This window comes from Passer domesticus, chromosome 10 (assembly GCF_036417665.1).
Source record: "Passer domesticus isolate bPasDom1 chromosome 10, bPasDom1.hap1, whole genome shotgun sequence".
NCBI lineage: Eukaryota > Metazoa > Chordata > Aves > Passeriformes > Passeridae > Passer > Passer domesticus.
The window spans coordinates 33751432-33772408 of NC_087483.1; the positions used below are offsets into that span (position 1 = coordinate 33751432).

The following is a 20977-nucleotide window of genomic DNA, read 5'->3' on the forward strand; positions in this document are numbered from 1 at the left end:
ACTAGAGTGGGTTTACTGCCACTGTTGCTTCTTCTCCCATTCTTATGGCAGCAGGAGTGTCTGTTTCAGGTGAAGAATGACAAAATGTGCTTCCTAGGCTCACTGGAATCAACAGCTTTGTCGTGGCTTTCTCCCATCAGTACTCCTGGGTTGTTTGACCTTCCTTTAGTAATAAGGATCTGTTTCTTGGCCACTAACCTCATACAGCCCACAGAAAAGGAGGGTGGCTCCTTCCAAGGAGTTGGCTGAAGTGTGGCTGACAATGAGTCACGTGCAGCTTTCCTTGGAATAGTGTGGGAGCCAGGGAATAAGGCTGCTGCTTGTGCTAGTGTAGACCCTGCACTGCTGCTCTCAGGACCCTTCTGTTTTGGTAAAATTGCTTTCTCAAGCCACAGCAGAACAGAGCAGAGCTCCAGTCTTCTATTACAGCAGGGCTTCCCTTCTCTCACTGCATGTGAGGGGTGCTGAGGTCTATTTAGAATCACTAACTCTGGTAAATAAAGTGAATAAAATAAGAAGTGCTGTCAGTTCTTCCCACAAAAAAACTAGCGCATGAACAGGGTAAACTAAACAGCCATTCTTCTTTGTCAAAAGGGAATAAAACAAGTTCATGGCCAAATGACCCTCATTTATGAGAGAATTCCTGACAGAGGCCCAGTGCAATTGGATCCTGCCACAGCTTAGGGGATAGGACACTTCTGTTTAATGCAGTCCAAGTTTTATCAGAGATATCAAGGCCTGACTCATCTGTGAAAGCATCCATTTTTTAGACTTGAAAAGTATATGGCTGTAGTTAACAGAGCTGCCTAATTACATCTTCTTCCTCAAGAACAAGAAATCATTTTCCCTATACCCAAATCAAGTCGGTACATTCAGGCTCTGGTGCTATTTCCAAATGGTCCTGTTTGAAGTACAGAAAATGCTGGAATTTTGAGGCATTGTCTGTACAGACAGAAAAGGAAATGTCCTAATGAGATATGCAAAGCAGCATGGTCTCTGGAATAGGGCACCAGATTGGGATTCAGGAAACCTGGGTTGTTATCACAGCCCTGCTATTGCTTCTTGCCTTAGTGTGCTTTAGATTTCTTGCTAGCCATCTGTTTGTTACTCAGAGCAATGTACCCAGCCTTCCTGTACCCACTTAGCCTGAGAAATTTGGTGTTGTTCCACCTCTTGCTGTGCTTGATTCCTTCCTCTCTTCCCTTGACCCAGCACAAGGGGTGACTGTCCCTCCCTCACCAGCTCTACTCAAAGGCTACTTCCTTCCACTGGTGGCTGTGCTCTTGGCCTGGCAGATCTGCCACTCACTCTGACAGCTTTGGTACTGCTGGATGTGTCCAGAGCTGCTCAGGAGCAGGCTTAGCCTCTGTTCCTGGCCCTGACAATGTGACATAGAGAACCATGGGCTGGCCTTGCATCCTGCATTGTTTATCTGCTTGTATCCTCACTGCCTGTACCATCCTTTCCTCCTTAGCTGGAACACAGATTTGATCTGGGGAGCGTGGATAACAGAGCAAAACCCCTTCTAGTTCCATTGTCCACAAGCAATAAAAGCAATAGTGGTCAGTGTCCCTTCTGCAGCCAAGTGGAGAAGTTACTAAGAGAATGTTCTTCTGATTCAATTATGTCATGTGCTTTTTCCATAGAAAGAGCAGAAAGAACTTTACACTGAACTGTGTGTTACTGTCATGGCTGTAGGAACCTGTGCTCACTCTGAACTAATTCTGTTGTTTGTAGTTTGAAATGAGGTCAGGATCACCTCAGTTCTGATTACTGTTAGTTGAGCATCTGCCCCTAAATCTAAATGTATCTGGTAAAACTCTTCTCCACCATAAACTTTGGACATTTTCCCCTAACTGTTAAGTCTGCCAATAAGTCTCCACAGTCCAGGGACTCCTGCTGTGATATGTGAATGAATCAGAGGCTGCTGGAATCAGGAATGGGGGCAAAGACACTGTAGAGATAGCTATTATTTAAAGGTAATTGAGTGGAATGGGCAAAGGAACAAGCTGAAGAAAAATAGAAACCCCTCAGGATATCCACACTCTATCTTCTCCTCTGCAGATGAGACCCAGGTTCTTCATTGAGTAAGTCTGCTTTTCTGCTTCTCTCAAAAAAGAGCCTAAAACATGCACTTTTTCCTTCTAGTGCAAAACTCTGTCCATTCTGATGTGAGAAGTGTGTGTCCATCTGGGTCCTCTTCCTAAGCCTGTGCTTCATATAGTGTGTGTTTTCTGCAAAGGAAAGCTGAAGGGAAAAATTTGAATCTTGGTTCTTTGGGAACATCTCACTGCACACAGGCCCTGAAGACCACTTTAAGTGAGAAGCAGAGAACTTTTCACTGCATCATAATGTGCACAAGTGGGAATGTAGATATCTACTTTTAGCTCTCCTGAATTTAGCTATGAGGAATTTTGACCTATTAATCAGAATTAAGTCATTTATTTAATCATTTTCAGTCCTTCTAAGACTTGTATTCTGCTCTTTACAACTTAATTCCCATTTCCCTTTCTTTCATCCCCCCTCCCTCATTCATTGTCGCTAGCACATCCCCTCTTTTTTGCCTGCAGCAGCAGAACCTAGGTTGAAGTGAGACTGGGATGCTTAGGTGGAGACGAAATCTTGCTTTAGTTGCGCAGGCAAAACCTCAGGACTTTGCTACCAGCTGGCTTCTGTAAGGAAAGGTGTAAAATGCAGAAGATCCAATAAACGGACTGCTAAAATCATCAGCCTGTGTGTCACAATTAGGAAGCAAAGAAGATTTTGCATGTTCCCAGGAGTTATTGGCAGGTCTTTGGTTACAGCCAGGATTCATTTGTGAATCTGTAGATGATTCACCTAAACCTTGAGTGTGATGTTTCTGTGTTGTGCATTGCATTTGTGATCTGTATCATATAATGTGTTGCAAAATGAGTGTTTTAGAAACATTGAGGCCATTTTGGGATTGTGTGGTTGCAGGGTGGTTGGTAATCCTGGAAGCATTATTTTTTCATATAATTTGAATATATTCAGAAACATTTGTTCCACCATCAATGAGAATATAGTGAGTATTCTCTTCCAGTGTCCTTTGGATATGTAAGAAAAAAGGAAAGTGACAGTTTTTGTTGGACTGATAATCTTTTCGTGGATCCTCACCAAGAAAAATTTGAAGTGTTACCATTAAGTGGGCAGGATCTGGAGTTTGAAAGTTTCTGGATCAGAGTCAAAATACAAAGTATTTTCTGATCCAAACATTGTTTGAGAGTAAGATATTTCACTGATTCTGAGTGTCTGTCTTCTGCCCATGAAGGTTACAGCAGAGCTGGATGCTTGGAATGAGGATCTGCTGAGGCAAATGAATGATTTCAATACTGAGGATCTCACTCTGGCTGAGCAGCGATTGCAGCGTCACACTGAGCGGAAACTGGCCATGAACAACATGACCTTTGAAGTCATCCAGCAAGGGCAGGACTTGCACCAATACATCATGGAGGTCCAGGCTTCAGGTGAGAGGAACAATTTGATCTCTGTTTTACATAGGAAAAAAACCACAAAAAAGCCAAACAAACAAAAAAAAAAACCAAACCCACAAAAACAAAAAAAAACAACACCCACACAAAACAAGAAAATGCCCAAACCCCTAAAATGCATAGCAAGCTGAAATACTGCAGTACGTATAAAATAAGCTTTTAACATATGCAATACCTGTATCTCCATTGTCAAAGCTGTTCCACGAGTTTTGAGAATTTTGATTCAGGATTTTATGTAAAAATCTGCTGTTTCTTTGAGACTGAAACTCATTGAGACAGCAACAGAAAGTGAAGCTGAATTTCAAGTTTCATTCAGAAATTTTACAGCTGCAGGATGGAGTGTGTGATTGGCTCCAAATTGGATGGAGAGGGGAGGGCAAGACAAGCTCCTTGTCCTTGCTCCAGCTCAGAAACAAGCATCAAGAGCTATAGATCCTTGAGCTGGGCAGTCAGACCTCATGTCTGGATGCAGTCTAGTCATTCTAGACTCCTAAGTTTGATAATCTTATTGCAAATTGACTTTAGTGAGAGTCAAACTGACCAGATGGTCTGGCTTCATCCTCTACAGACTGGAGTACCTTTTCCCTGTTCCCCATTTCAGGGTGCAGACATGACCAAGGGAAGAGAGGGAGAGTAAGGGGAGAAAGAATCTAGCTATCCAAGAGTCCTCTGGGAAAGAGTCCAAAAATGAGAGCCTTCAAACCAGTAATGAAATGGAAGTCTTGTTTCCAGCCAGTTCTACTTGGAATTGTAGAACTGTGGAATTCGCAAAGGGAATATGATAAATCATACTGGAATTCTCCTTTTCAGAGTGCACTTAAAGGTGGCAACTTGGGCGTAAAAAAGCCCCTTGAGGTGTGCTCTTAAATTAAAGTCTTGATTGATTTTGGTAGGGAGCCTGTCTGATTTTACACTGCTTCCCAGCGTAAGAGAATTTCTAATATGTCCTAAGAGTCAAAATTTTTGTTTCCTTGAATTTTGCATCTGGAAAATGAATGCCATAATTCAGATTAATCACTGCATAAAGCCCAGAGGTGAATGTTACTTATGTAGTGCTTTAACCTTCTAAAATGTTTGGAAAGATTGCAAAGCAAGAGCAGTTCCTGTTCTTTCCCTCCTTTGAAATAAAAAGGATTTTATGGTATCATTCTTTGGCAAACATTTTACCTCTAGGCACCTACCTTCAGAACAATCTGGCAGTATCCAGCCTGATTTGGCAGGCTGCACTCAACAGAGGCTTGAGGACTGTTTCAAGAGGATGTTGTGAACTAGATAATCTGGTGCATTCTGTGAGCCTCTCTCAGATCTACCCACATGATGCCTGGCCCTGTGCTTCAGCCTCCCTGCTTTCTAAGTTAGCAAACTAGTCCTAAGACATTGGTTAAGATGTTTGTGCTCTTTTGTCTCTTTGTTTTTTGATGCTGAAGGAATCCGTGGGAGGTAAAGAATATGATCCAGAACAGAGCACAGTCAGGAGCCTCAGTGACTGAGTTTTAGAAAATAAAATAAATTCTGTGTTTGTCAAGAAGTTAGAAACAACTCTTTTGGATTGCTGACAAAAGGTTAGCAACTCAGTGAATTGACTTGTAAAATGTTTTTGTAGGATTCTCTAAGGCCACTTTCTATGAAGCCTACCCAATAAAAATCCACTGCTCTCAAAAGCAGGGAAGCAGAAGTCCCATGGGGATGTACAGAGTAACTGTAGTTAATCAAAGGTAATGGCCATGTCTAGTATGCATGGAATGCTAAATGCTGGGAGAATGGAAAAATAAAGGAGAAAGGTAGTACTTGGGAGCCCACTGCTTCTTACTTCAGTAAAGAACAGTTATACTTCATAAAAAAGTGATTGAATTTTACTCCCTTTTCCTGAATCCTTTATCATAGCCATTCAGGGCATAGGGTGGGGGATGATTCTTCTTAACTGCCAGAGCTGAAAATTTCCAGAGGTTCTGGGAAATCAGCTGCTATTGCTGCTTTCTATTGTACACTGTCACCACTGCAACAGTCAAAACTCAGCTGTACCCACAGAAGATAGAGCCTCAAAAAATGTGATTTTCCGGAGCCATTCTTCCTAACCAGCCACCCTTAATTGACCAAGTTTCTTCTGTTCCCCATAACTCTCTTTGAGCTTTATTCTTTTCAACATGCCACACAGGAGACTGACTTAGTTTTGATCACTCTCGTTTGTCTTGAGGTCTTTAAGCCAGCAAGTCTGTCAGATAAAATTACATCTACATGCTGCCATTTAGGATGTCTTTTTCACTTGGAAGGCTTGAGGAGGTAGAAAAAAGAAGGGTTTGGACATTCAGCTATGATTTTTGCATGTCTGATGCAGACTTGGAGCACTGACCCTTACTAGGCTGTGGCGTGTGTGGCAATCCCTGTGAACATTCTTATGTTGGTACAATAAATGCAGTGGTTCTGTGATGCACCAGGTCAGACTCTGGATATTGAGGGCATCCACACAATCAGGCTTTTCTGTAAGCCCAGTATTTCCAAAGTTCCCTCCAGCTCAGGGTTACATTCCTGTGATTCCAGCACATGTGAGTGAGCCTGGATTGGACTGTTTTCTCCATCAGAATAATTTTTTTTTGAAGAAATGTTTGGTTTTGTTAGGGAAATAGGTAAGATCTGGAAGTCAGGTTGCATTTCCTGAAATTTTGCAGTACTTGCAAATTGTTGCTAAAATCTGTGTCAATCAGGAAACATATTTGTATGTAGAGAATGTTATGGTAATATTCTCAGCAAGACTGGAGTTTCTAATGAGCCAGCCCTTTTTGTTTCAAGGAACCTATCTGCTGTTTTTCCTATTTGATTATAGCTCTACTGCTGATAACAAAGCTAAATATGTGCATAAATACTCTCAGAAATGGTTATTGATTTTTCTGGATACCTAACTCAATACATTGAAGGAGCTGGCATTTCCGAAAGTGACAACTTGGGCAATTCTGAGAATCCCATTTCCCCGAGAAAGTTTAGGAAAATTATTCAGGAGTAATTCAGCACTTGGGCCCAGGCTGTGGTGGTGATGTGCTCAGGTAATTTATTAGCACATGCACTTTAGTTAGTCTGATTCTAGGCATTAAAAGCAGTTACACTCTAATATCTTGTTAATTGATTGTGCAAATTTATTTTATTAATAAAGTCAATTTGCATTGTCAATATCATTGTCACAATGAGCCCCCACTTGGGGGTCTCTAATAGTTTACAGAGCTCCTTTTTATATCTTAGATAAATTGCTTCTAAGTCAAACCTGAAATGCGCAATAGAGCTGAAAATGGGGATATTTATTCAGTACCTGCCTGATACGTGTAAAATTCGAAGTACTTTTGCTTCCTGGTCATCAAGCTAACATTGTTCACCTCTTTTCCAACTGTTGCATTGCTTAAAAGGGAAGCAGAAATCCATTTCATTTGCTTTGTGATGTCCTTTATAGTTAATTACAACTGTAGTTTATATTTCAAAGAAGATAATATAAACTCCGCTATCACAGGCTGTTAATATTTCAGCATAAAGCAGGTTTAAAGCAGTTTGAGAACAGTTTTGTACAGGTTAAAAAGCAAGACTTCCCTAGACTTCCTTTGCTAGACTGAATTGTATCTCACATTGCAAGCAGTTCAGGTGTCACTAATGTATGTTTTGTAGGATGCCATTTAGTGTGGCTCAGTACTCTTTCCTGCAGGATTTTTGAAAACCATTTTCAATTCACTATCACTCACTTGACATCTGCTGCACTGTTTGAAGCAGTAGAAGAAAATGGCAACCAAGTTCATTTTATCAGAAAGTCAGCTGTGCTTCCCTAGCTGTCAAAACACAATGTAAAGATAATATGTATGAAATTATTCGGGAAACAAGGCTTTCTATTTTGCCAACCAATACTCAAGACGAAAAAGCGCTCTCACCGCATGTGCTGGCACCGCAGAATAAATCTGCATGACATATGACAAGCAGGAAAGGGCAGATCATTCATCATGGGGAGCACACACTGCCCTTGGATAGCATCCCAGGCAGTTCCCTGGTTGCTGCTGATGAGTTAGCACGATCAGAGCTGCACCAGCTGAGTGTGCGGGAGGGAAAGCTGTGCATTTAATACCCAATAGGTGTGGTGAAGTCAAGCATACAAAAAGCCATCATGTCCTCAGGATACAGAACCATATGCAGGCTAATTGCAGCAACAATGCCTGGTGTCTGGCAAATGAAAAGAACTTCACTCCCAAGAATAGAAACATATATTAAATTTCCAGTTTTAAATGGGAAGCCAGGGGCCATTCCACTTTATTTGGTAATGAAGGAACTGTTTTGTTTTGGCTGGGAAAGGGAATAAGCCAATCATTTGCATTCCCATGTGCTTTTTCTGATAAAACCAGAAACCAGGAAAAGGGATAGGGATAGGGTTAGTAATAAGGTTTGTGTTTATTTTGTATGCTGTACTGTGTAGTTACCACTGACTGAAAGTCATGAGTCTCTGAGGAGGATAAAAAGGGAGGTAAAGACAACTTTCTATATGGTTTTCAAAAATAGTGTGCAAGACTTTTTTCAGCAGCTTCTAATTAACACATTTCTGTTTAAATGATGTATTATTCTGTTAAATCAAATGGCTTCGGAGGAAAGTGCAGTCTTTTCTCAGCATTACTGCAATCATATTATTTTTATGTTAGGTTCCTTATCCTTCCTGCTTTGAGGCCAATGGCAAAATTCCAGTAGACCTTCATAAGGGAAGAGTCAGATCTTTATTAGTTTGCAATCCCAGGGACTGCAGTAGCACAGAATGACATCATATTTCCTCCAGGCCAAACCTTCCACTTGCACTGGTGGCAAGCCCAACGTCACAGCCACATCAGTGGCACCCAGAAGGAAGGTGTGCAGCTCTGCTCTGTCTTTCATGTAAATACTACACACAAGGTTCACAGTGTCAGAAAAACATTCAGGAGGTATGAAGGGCCTCAGCAAGTCTCTAGTTCAATCTCCTGATCAAGTCAGGGCCATGAAATCAGACCGGGCCTTTGAGGGGTTAGCAAGTTCATGTACAATGCAAGGGAGGGGGATGAGGTACTAAGACACCTTTTCTGAGTGCTGTGTGAGGATTGGACAAAAGTCAGTCTGTGAAATAATTCCGAATGAAATAAAATCTGATTTAAACGAATTCATTGTTGATGATACTCTACAAGCATCCAGATAGAAAATGGTTTTCTCTATGGAGTTTCCTGCACTTATAGCAAGCACTACTGTAGATCTATTTGACTTCTCTGTTTTATCTCTTTTCTCTTCTAGTTGTTTTTTGGTTTTTTTTCAACATTCATTATATGTTTATTAATTACCCTAAAAACTGAGGATTTTTCTGTCTTTTTTTTTAATTTGATGTTCATGCAAGTTTTTGAACAAGACTGTGCTTAAGTCAGTCTGACTGTTCAGATGCTGATGAGTCAGATGATCAATGACCACCAGAGAAACACCACTTTGTAGAAAAAAGTAGTGATGTAGATTAGGGAGCTGTGAAAGCCAAGTATTACATGTGAGGAAGTTAAGTGAGAAAGAATTACTCAGACAGCTGCAAATAACTTGTTAAGTGGCAAAAAATTTTGAAGCTTCCAGTTATGCAAAATTGAAATTTCAAGTGCAATAATCTTTTTCTCTCTGCGTGTTACAGGCATTGAGCTGATCTGTGAAAAAGACATTGATCTTGCAACCCAGGTTCAAGAGCTGCTGGAATTCCTTCACGAGAAACAGCACGAGCTGGAGCTGAATGCTGACCAAACTCACAAGAGGTTGGAGCAGTGCCTGCAGCTCCGGCACCTCCAGGCTGAGGTCAAGCAGGTGAGAGTTTTTAACCACACGTGAGGGGTTTTCAGCCATTACATACATTCACACTGCTAAGCCAGTGTCTGCCAAACCTTTAGGTGGGCAGTCTAAATCCCCCTTTTCTTTAGAGTACTTGATTTGCTGACAGGTTACAGAATGGCCCTTTACAAATAAGAAGGGGCTCTGCTCTCCCAAGTGTGCATGTTTTTGGCTTCATGCGTAGTTACAGGAATTCTGTGCAGAACTGACCACATACCTTCTCAACCGGAGAAATGGCCTCAGACTCCAAGTGGTCTGGGAATATAATTATTTGATTTGCAACCCAGACTTAAGCTGAGGTGGAAAACAGGCCCAAAGCAAAGGAAACTGAGCTGTGAGGCCTAAATATGAGATTATGATAGTTTCACCTTTTCATTTATTGCTATACATCTGTTGTCTTGCAGGAATCTTTAACATCTTCCAGTGATTAAAAAAATCTATCAGTGGTCTCTAGATCCCAGGACTTGTTTAGACCTCTTAGTAGTATTAAACTGCCTTTCTTTCAGATTTCATCCTAGCATAGGCAGTCATGTTCTGCCTCCCTTGGTTTTCCCTAATATTTAATTTGGATGCCTCATGTTTCTTTGTTTCCCTTTGCTGCACAGGATAACATTACACTTCCTGCTTCCTAGCCCATAGGTGGCTTCACACTCTAGCATATGTCTGTCTTTTTATTGAATGTTCTTGATTTCATCAGGAAAACCAAGAATGTTTTTCCAGACATCTGGAATATTCAGTTTTCTATTTTCCTATACAAATAGGTGGGTTGGGAGGTGGTGTTGGGACAAGTGTCCAAATACTACAAGGTAGTAAAGATAAAAGAGATCTTCTCATTTGTTTACTTAAGCACATACACACACTCTCTGAATGCTCAGTACATGTGATCATATATATTCACTTTTGAAGACTGAATAACTGAGTGATGCTTTATCTAAATTGATTTATTGTGTCCAGCAAAAGAAATCCTTCACACTCAACAAACTGGCAGCACTAACAGCAGTGTATACATTTTCTTTCAAAATCCTCTTTGATGTGAATATTTTTCAAGTCTACCTAAAAGTAGCATAGAACTCTCCTAATTTTTTATTTTTAAAGTATGGTCATTTTTCATTTATGATTATTGAAGATCAGGTCTTCACAAAGTTCTGGAGCTCTGTAGACTGCTTGGCTTTCTTCTGAAAAAAAAAAAAGAAAAAAAAAAACCCAAGCAAAATCCAGAAACACTTTGTGATATTTATAACCACTATCTTAACATGATTATGAAGTATATACTTTTTTTTTTTTCCTATAGATTCCTGAAGTTTCTTAGCTTAGCTTAGCACATACATGGAGGTGTATGTGATAGATTTATGGTAAAGCAGAGCCCCTTTAACTTATGACGGAAAGCAGAGAGGAGTTATGTGTGTAGGAGAAAGGCTAGAACTGCAGGTTGCCCACTTGTCTGGGATGAAGTGCACTCAGCCCTGTGGCTGCTCCTGCAGCCCTTCAATGGCAGTGCAGCACTTTCTGCAGGTACCTGATGTTATTTGCCTTATTATCAAATATCTGTTGGTCCTTAATTATTTTACAACTGAAATCTACCCAAAGGAAGTGGTTATAGGACTGGGCTAATACTTACTGTGAGAGAACAGCTGCCTTGAATTAGTATTTCCTTAACAGAGCTTGGGACCATCAGAGCCTTTGTTATGTGACCTCCCAGCAAACCAGTAGTGAAAAAACATTTTATTTGTTCAGCTGAATACTAAGCACCCCTTTGCTTGTTAACCTATAAATTACCACTGCTACAATCTCCCTTAGAAAGAGGCAAGTTAAAATATTTTTGGGTCTTATCTATTTGGTTTCCTGTAGATGAGTCATATTCCCAACCATTTAGTGAAATTGGGAAATGTATTGATTTTGGCTTGTAGTTCATCTCCAGTCTGGTCCAGGTTTCCTTCACTTTCAGTTTAGTGCATCTGAGATGATGGATGATCTCATTACCAAATTGCTCTTTCTCTTTTGAATGAGTTGAGATGTGGTTGTTGCAAGACACCTCCTGTAGCTGTGTTAAGTTCTGCTGACAGAGTAAAATTGGTCAAAGCTGCTACATGTGCATGTGTTTGCATTTTGATATAATGGCTCATGGAAATAAAAAGTCTTTAAACTGTCTCTATCTATTTAAGTTTCATTTACCAGAGATTTCTGCTTTATATCATATGCACCAAGGGTCTGAATGCCAAGACAATGAATTGAAGTTTGGGGCCATTAAAGTGGAACAATTCCAAATGAGATGTTCTGTGAACTGCTTTAGAGCGGAAATGGTAAAGATCAGTAATTCACAAGGTCTTTGTTATTAAGAAAAATTCTGCCCAAGCATGATTTTCCCTCATTTGGATCCTACTCATTTCTGACAGAAACTATAGAGCTTGGACTGCTTACATAAAAGTAATAACAGAATAGATTTGTGGAGATCAGTTTAAAAAAACAAACTCTAATGCTGTGCCTGCAGCTGTTTGGCTTCCCTATCCCCTTAATTTATCTTTGTATGGTTTGGGCTTTTTTTTTTTAATAAGTTTTGAACTTGACCTAATTTGCTCCAAGATATCCTCAAGGTGTCCCACTATACTTGCTTTCCATGTTGTTTTGAAGTATATTTAATCCTTTTAATGTGCTTGTTATCCATCAATTTTTGATTTGCTTCAAATTAGATTTGCTTCAAAATATATATGCCCAAAGGATGATGGGAAGTAGTAATTTGAGAGAGATCCTGAATATGTTTGTTTTTTCCTAATCTAATGTCAAATAGCTCCTGGAAAATGGATGAAGCTTTAAACATGGTTAAAATTACAAGAAACTGTCCTTGATGGTTGGGTCTGTGTTAGTAAAAGCTTCTGAAGGAAGCTGCAAAGGGTTTGGAGGTGTAAAAAATTCACTTAGATTGTTTTCTCTTCTAAACTTAAAAATCTTTTCTTATCTGACTGGAAAGGTATCTATAGTAAGGCCTTAAGTCTTTTTTAGAAACATGAAGAAACATTTTCAGAAACATTCTGACTAAACTGAGCAGTAGACAAAAGCACTGCATGGTACAGAGCTCTCATTTCTTAAGGATGGCTGCACAAGGGGTGCCTCAATCTTTATTTTTCCTGTGGTCTGACTCCATGCTCAGTGAAGATGGCAGAGTTCCAGGGAAGAAATTAGGAGCTTTAGAAGAATTTGGTACTATTATTTAATTACAGAGAATCCCTGTACAGGAGCATAGCCTCTCTAAAGCAAATTGGAGTCAAAGGTGGGAGCTGTTTCAGAGCTGTGGTGGTTGCCCTGTTAAACAACGCATGCCTTGAAGTAAAACTGTTCTCCAGTGGCAAGTGGCTTTTATATAAGAGCCCATAAAATTGTTTCTGCTTCTCTGCTATAAAAAAATTGTTAGGATATATAAGAAAGTCTTTGAAGATTTATTTAACTCCAGAATTATTTAATCATTGCTTCTACAAAGCCGATAAAATCTGTAAATTTGTAGAAAATATCTTTTTAAAGTTGTCTTTTAGGGTTAGCCTGTCTGCCAATTGCTAAATAATGGTGAAACTATTAATACAGGAAATAGCCATAGAAGTGCTTTGGTCCTATATTAGGAGCTTTTCTATATGTTTTAATGAAAAGGTATTTAAGCACTATATGAGTAGAGGTCACTTTGTGAGCAGGTCTTGCAAACCAGATACAAATGTGTAAATGCCCCCTTCCAGCCAGTTCTAAGCCAGGGACACAAGGAATGTCTCTGCAAGGGCTTTGAACTTAGACTTAAGAAGCTTTGGTTGTGCAACTGCATTTTTTTTTCCTTACTGTATGGAAACAAAACAAGAGAGAAGCATTACTATGAAAATAGCCAATGCAAATCTCAGATGAGTCTCCAACATTGAAGTGCCAGACTTGTTAAAGTAGAAAAGGGTCACTGTGTAAATTCTTCCAAGAAAAATTTGCCAGTGCTTGGGTGCTCCTTGGGCCTGAAAAAGAGGATGTAGGAACCCCAGAATGGGTGTCCAAGCCTACACGCTGGGGGAAGGAGAGGGGGCAGCTGCTCAGGGGTGGCTGCAGCCTTGGTCAGGAGCATTGCTGACACATGGAATCCACCAGTCCACCTGAACTGCTTTCCCCTGGATAATTTGAGTCTGCAAGACTCTTGAAAAGAGGGGTGAATATGTGTTGTCAACATAAGAGGAAACCTGGCAGACTGGTTGTGTGGTCCCTCTTCCTAATCAAGTTGTTTTAAGATTGAACTTCCATGTATTTTTTCCTGATGCTTTGCTATTTAGAGGTTCAGATATTTGTGTGAAATCTGTGTCAAACTGTCTCTGTCATTTTTTTAAAAACTTAGCTGAAATGAAAGATGTTCCACAGAGGGAAAAAAAAAAACAACCAACAACTGTATTTTTAGCATACACACTCAGTATTTTCTGCGTTCCAAATAGTCCGAGACTGGGTGTATTGCAGTATATAAAACATGAAAGCAAGTCTTGCCTCATGATGTCCTCAATGCAAGCCTTTCCCAGGTACAGTGATTCTTTGGTTAACTTCAGAGTTTGGTACCATATAGTTAGTAATAATGCAAGGTTCAAGTCTGATGGATTATAGAAGATGTCAGACAATACAATTTCCACATAATAACTCAACTGCTTTTTCTTTAAATGTGTGAACAATTACACAGGAACAATTACACCTGCTGATGAAAGAGAAATTAATTAAATCTTCCACACTGTTGTACTGAGTAGAATGTAATTTCCTACAAATTAGGGTCAGGTACATGTATAGATGTCTCCCCTTTTTCTCCTAGGGAAAACTCATTTTTTACCCTACAGGGAACTAAATGGCACTAACTAGGGTGATGCGTGATGTAGGGATGAAAAACAAAGCAATAAAAAAAAATCCCTGTTTCCTCCAGGCAATTAATAAATCACTTGTAGAAAATGATAGTACAAAAGGGAAATTGCTATGTAGACTATTGCAGCAAAGTCAATTTTGGAAATCACAAGCTAAATTTAGGGCAGTGATTGAGCAGTCAGGATTTCCTGTGGATCTGTGAATTGGACTCAGCAACTTTCTGGCTTTATTTGACTAATATGACACTTTCACAGGTAGAAAAAAGTCTTTGGGGCCACACAGAAAAGAACTTGCATGTGTGTTCTGGGTGCTAATTTCTTAAACACGTGTCTTAAAATAGCAGAAAATGTTGCTGCTTAAATGAGCGAGTAAAAGCTTGATGGATTAATTATGTACATTTAGGATGTGATTCTGCCATCATTACAGCATCGATTGCATGTCTACAAATAATTTTAACATGTCTGAAGTAAAGCCTCTTGATTAAACACAAAATGCAAGATTTGACATTTTTTCTTAGCTGTGTGCAGGTGGAAACTCCAACTGCATCTTAACTCCATGCCAAATGAATCCAACTGTGTCCTCTCCCTTCTTCCCCCAAACTCAGATTTTTGTGTGAAAGACACACAGCCAAGTGAAGCAGAAAAGTGTTGCAACATCTATGATTCCAGTCGGAAATTTGAAAATATGTTTAAATTCAAATCTCCCTCATTTCCTTTGTGGTTTTGCCCTGGGGTATTTGCATAGGGGCCCATTCATTTTTGTGATCAAACCTTGAAGATGAGTGTACTTTGCTATCCAAATGTCCATGTAAAGGGAGTTAAATTCTTCAAGCAATAACTTTTTCAATAAGATCTTTGCCTCTTAAAACTGTTTGCCATTAAGACGTTATGCTAGGATTTCTTTCTGTTCACAGCTTCAGCCTGAGACCACACTTGTTCAGTCAGGCTGAAGCATTTTCTGGTAGGTGACGGCATAAACCCAGTTTGTGAAGGCACCTTTCAATGAGCACATCCTCTGTTTACAGGTGCTTGGCTGGATCAGGAACGGGGAGTCGATGCTCAACGCCAGCCTGGTCAATGCCAGCTCCCTCTCGGAGGCTGAGCAGCTCCAGCGGGAGCACGAGCAGTTCCAGCTGGCAATAGAGGTAACCAACAACTTCACTTTGTTTCTCCTTCCCAGGTGAACATCACACTAAAGGTTATCTCATGGGCATCAGTCATGGTTTTCTTGAAGGAATTTAGAGAATCAACTTATCATTAAACTCATAATGTAGCCAGCAGCTAATAATGAAACAAATTATTTATCACCTGCACCTAATTCTTCTGCTGCAAGATATCAGCTTTGCCATCCATGAAAATGACACTCGGGCATCTCCTGATAATTTTCTTGATAAAAAATTAAGAAGATTAAAATTCATAAAGTGATCTGAAATGGGAAAAGTTTGTCAAGTCAGTTTTTTTCCACATCCACAGTCTGGAGGTCACTCCACAGCATTGATTTGGGTATATTTTTTTACTGGATAATGCTGTCGCGCTAAATAATCTTTCATTCAGCTTTCCTTTCATGAACACCAGAAAGGAAACTCATTCCAACCCTCACCCTCAAACAACTTTGAGGCAAGAGGGGCAATTTTTAAAAATTGACTCCTAAACTGCTTTTCCCCCTTCTTGCTCTGGAGAAGCAACACATCTCTGACCTGGCCTTTGGAAAGTGTTTGTGAGCCAACCCATTTGCCTCACTCACAGGGCCAGGAGGAACAGCCCCTGCTCTGAGCAGCTTTCCTTTGAATGAGAAGGTAGTGAAGGGCTAAGGTCTGCCCTGAGCAGGGTGCTAAAAGATTCCTGCTTAAGCTCAGTGCTTCATGTATCTCTGTTATTGTGAGCAAACCCTCACAGGGTGTGCTCATGTCAGTTGCTAGAAAGAGCTTGCTTTCTAGCATTGTTTTTTCCTGTTCCAGCTTAAAAAATATGTGTGCTTCCCAGATTATATTGATTGTTAGTTTTTTACAGAGAAAAGAACAGCTGAAAAATACCCTTATACTTGAAAACTAAACCAGACTTTAAACTCTGCAAGTATGGAGATTTGAAGAGATGCCTGAGTGGAGGTGGGAGGTGGGGGGAAGAGGAAGGGATGTCTCCTGGTAAACTTGAAGTTAGTCAATATACATTACAGTGATGCTAATAAGTATAGAGTTTAAATATCAGCTAATGACTTATTTTTGATCCAGCTCTGCTCAGAGTAATGAAGGAGCAGCTGTTGCAGCTCCTAAAGGAAAAGCAAGAGTTTTTTATCAATTCTGTATGAGCTGGCTGGTACCAAGCTGTGCTGACCACATCTTGGCAGCCACCACCAGACAGCAGTGGGGAACAAGACACCCACTGGCTGAGTTATCACAGCTTCTGACATTGGGGAAGTGCTTGCTTTTGGTGGTGAATGCAAATTGCAGAGGGAGAAGAGGGTTACACCATAGTGAGGGGAAATAAGTTTTCAAAAAAGAAAAAAACATTAGATTAAATATTTAAAGTATTTAGAGCTCAATATGGGGAAGAGATCAGCAAAGCACAAGAGGCAGACTGTTCTCTAAAAGCATTCTAGATGTGGAATTGATTTTCAGTTGAAATCCTTCAAAGTCTATTTCAAACAAGTATTACAATTCTAACATCAGTAAAGCAGCTGGATATTAAATTTAACCAGTTGTTCTTGAACATCTTCCTAAGTTTCTGCCAAGTATTAATCCTTTTTGTTTCCTAATAGCTTTCTCTACATTGCATTATTCATCAGTGTATTGCCAGATGATTTCAAGCTTTTTTCCAGGTTCATGGCTTAGATCATAAAACTATCACATGAGAATTTGTCAGCAGCAGTTACAAATGGAACATAACACAGAGGAGTCTGAGAGATTTTAGGGCTTCTGTTTAGAAGATTAAAATCAAATACTGGACTTAACCATGTCTGAACAGTTGCTCAGGAGGCTGGGAAGGGATGGGGGCTATTTCAGCAGCCCACAGAGGAAGACATAGCCACCACTTGGTAACTCTGAGAGGAGCTGGTATAGGCTGAGGAGTGGGGCAGATAACTCAGTCCTGCCTGTTAAGTGGCTACTGAGTAAACTGGGGAATGGTGGAGGGAATGGTTTGACTCTCCCCAGCTCTAACCTTAAAGGTAGGAGCATAAGTCTAATCTCCAGTATGAGTCAACTGACTTCCAGAAATGCATCTTGTAGGGGCTGCTGCTTGTGATAAGTTCATGCCCTTTAGTATAACATCTTATTTTCTGGGATTGATGTTTTGAACAACTGCACAAGTAAAGCTGCTGATGCCAGGTAAACTGCCTGGCAAGAGCCAAATTGGGGTGATTAGGCCCATGGTTTGCCAGCTGTTCAGAGTTTGCTTTTGGGCTGCAGGTTGTGTGGGATGCAGTCAGCACTGAGGTGGGTGAGAGCTCAGTGAGAGCTGCCTGCAGCAGGCAGTCAGAATGAACCCCTGGGGACCCCACCCCAGTGGAGCCAACCCATCTCAGCAGTGCTTACATGTTCCAAGCTTTATTAACGTGTTGCAAATTTGTGTGAATAACTGAAACTAAAATGCTTTGCAGAAAGTGACTGTTAACTGAAGATAATTCTGAAAATATTTTGCTCTCTCGCATCCCCATGCTCACGCCTCGCTTCACCTTTCTACCATACATCTGGCACATCTGTACAACCTCTCTTTCCTCCCCTCATACACAGTCCCTCTTTCATGCCACTTCCTTACAGAAGACACACCAGAGTGCCCTGCAGGTCCAGCAGAAGGCTGAAGTGTTGCTGCAGGCTGGACATTATGATGCTGATGCCATCAGAGAATGTGCTGAGAAGGTGGCCCTGCACTGGCAGCAGCTGATGCTGAAGATGGAGGACAGGCTCAAACTTGTCAATGCCTCCGTGGCCTTTTATAAAACCTCTGAGCAGGTGAGCTGGACAGGGCCATTTCTGAGCCATGGGAAACCAAGTCTGAATCAGTAAAAATTCTTTCTTTGACAAATAGTGCAACACAAAAAAAAAAAAAAACCAAAAAAAACACACCCAAAAACATAACCCATTCACCCCTCAAAAAAGATAAAAAAAGAGCAGCAAGCAGTTTGTAATAACTTTCATCTCAAAGTTTTCAGTGTAGCAATGTAATTTTTGAAGGTGCTGTTTTTGTTGGGGTTTTTTCAATTTTCCCTTTTCAAACAGGAATAATTTTGAAATCCCACCACTTTTGTTTCAAGTTCTCATGATACTTAGTTTTGAGGAATATAAATCTGATTTTCCTTGAGAACTGCTTACAATTAATTGTTACTTTGTGAGCCAATGTTTTCACTAGTACTTAAATACCACCATGCCAAAAAAGATGCCAAGATTTGAAGGGATTTCTCTTAAATCCACCTGCAACATGCATAATTACAGCAGGAGCCCATTATATGCTATCCCAACTCTACTTCATTCCAGGTGTTCATGAATTGCAAAACACATTCCAGTTGGCTGCTGGCATGGTGGGATTATTCATCCCTTGCACAAGCAGGTGCCCTTTATACTGTAGTCAGTGGGAATTAGTGTCACAGTGTGGCTACTCCAGCAGCCTTGCCTGATGTCATTTACTGCAGCCAAGCAGTTGGTGTTAGCAGGGACACTGCAGGAACCTGTGGTTTTACACAAAAGGCAGCAGGACATTTTCTATTGTTATTGTCACACAGTTAGGCCCTCAATTAGAGAACCAGACATGGGAAGATTTTTAGCCCAACTAGATATGTCATTAGGGAAAGAGTGTACTTTTCCTTAACTTGGAGGCTGTAGATGCTCCTTGGGTGACTTTTTGGTGTTATTTGTTTAATGTATTTTTAAGACTGTTTAAGAGGAATGCATTCCTTATAATTAATGTATTTCACTGTGAAGAGTTTCAAATAGATTTACAGTCCCTGATGCATTCAAGATCAAAATGAATTATGCTGATGGAGGAGTGTGAGAAATGAGAAAATTGTTAGGGGATTCATTAGAGCTTTAGACAGTTAAATGTACTGGCCAAAATATGTATTGGCAGTAATTTATCAGTTCAGTCTCTCTTCTTGTTTCCAAGTCTCAGACAAGCACACTGCAGTGCCTACCAGTTCATTCATTGGTTGTGTCTATTCAGCAAATATGCAGGGCAAAGATCACTCAGACTTTGAATGCTCATGAACTCCTGCTGCAAGCCTGTCATCTTCTCTTGGGCTGCACAGCTGATCTACAGTCCTTAAGGGTCTGCTCCGTGACTGCCTGACAGTGAAATGAATCATTTACTGCATCCTGAATTCTCTGAGTATCCAGAAAAAGGAGCTAAAAGAACAGAGTGTCACATGCAGCCAAACTTTTTCATGCCTGTCTTCCCCAAGTATATTATGTTCTTGATATTAGTGGTGAAGCTCTGGATTTCAAATAGCCCAGTTTTTCTCTGACTTCATTGACAGCCCATTTTATATTCGCTTCTCTCATCACCTTAACAAAAAGACAATCTTTGCATGTGCAGGGACAATTCTTCCTGGAAATATGTGAATCCCAGGCAGTCCATTTATTTTCATTCTTTAAATCACCGAAGTCCAATAGAATGTCAAGATTTTCAAAAAGTGAAATGGAAATGCTTTTCTGTGCCTACATGACACGTGAAGCACTTGCTCTCCACTAAATGTTTGAGGGCGAATGCTGGTTTGCATCCAAGCAAGAAAATAATTTTAGATTGCCAAGTGCATAAGGTCCTTGCAGAATGCATAGTGCACAAGCCTGGCAGCAGGATCAGTTATCAGCTCACCTTAACTCACAAGTTCTAAAGTGGACTTCTATGTGCTCTTGATCAGATTTACATGAAAATGGCCTGTGATAGTGGGGATGATTGAGGGGTAATTCTGGAGTCTCCTTCAGGCTATGCACTTAATAATATGGGTTTCCCTGAATTATAACTGTGTTTGTATTAAAGCTGCAAGAGTGAGCAAGAAAAGGATGGACATTGTTACCTGGATCCCAGCAGTAACTGACTGGGTCATCTCAACAGTGGAGTCTGTAGGAAGAGCCCTTTGGGAAAGAAGAAGAAAGTTCCAAATGTCTTGGAAAACTTTTGCTGTGTCTGCACAGGCCACTGAGAATATTCTCAGGATATGCAACATAAAAAACTCAGCCTTGTCTGAGGCAACTGCCTAATTTCCAGGCTGTGTTTGTTTATTTACCTGATTTCCACTGTTCCACTATTCTACCAAGACAGAACATATGTGTGTGAGCCCAGTGCAGTGGAGCACCTGCATCCATCTAGATTGTGACCCTGATTTAAAGTATATTGGTTTCCATCAGCCTTTTAAAAAGCTGTATAGGGAGCAACTGAAATATAGCTGAAGAGAATTAATTCCAGCTTCAGACTTTGTTTCAGGAAAGTATTTAAGCATGTGCTTTTCTTTAAGTATGTGTTAAGTCCCTTGACTTCAGTAGGATTTAAACACGTTCTAGAATAGGGATTGTTTCCTCAATGATCCACTGGGGCTGGAGCAACTCCTGCCTTGATTCAACCTTTTCTGCTTCCTCCCATTATTCATTAGAAGAGAAGAATGATTTATCAGCCTTAAACCAGATAAATTGTATCCCAAACAGATCCCTACGGGTAAGAAAAACACCTTGATCGTTCTGTCTAGGGCCTGTTTTATACCCAGTTACCCCCATGCTGTGGCCCATAGCACAAAAATGAAATGTCATTTGTCACAGACTTTCACTGAATGTTCTCCTGGTTATGATTGTGGATAAC

General features: G+C 40.4%; 1 protein-coding gene across 10 annotated transcripts in view; it reads left to right on the forward strand.

Annotated features, from left to right (window-relative positions):
- Positions 1 to 20977, forward strand: part of KALRN (kalirin RhoGEF kinase) — a 473084-nt gene that overhangs the window by 301805 nt on the left and 150302 nt on the right. For 9 of the 10 annotated variants that reach the window (XR_010369452.1, XM_064435043.1, XM_064435045.1 and 6 more), the window contains 4 exons: positions 3290 to 3485; positions 9157 to 9323; positions 15223 to 15342; positions 17926 to 18144. Coding sequence is in view for 9 of the 10 variants with exons in the window: in XM_064435043.1 (XP_064291113.1) it covers positions 3290 to 3485; positions 9157 to 9323; positions 15223 to 15342; positions 17926 to 18144 (702 nt within the window). In the remaining variant the exon portion in view is untranslated. The remainder of the gene's footprint in view (positions 1 to 3289; positions 3486 to 9156; positions 9324 to 15222; positions 15343 to 17925; positions 18145 to 20977) is intronic. The other variant, XM_064435041.1, reaches the window with a different exon arrangement.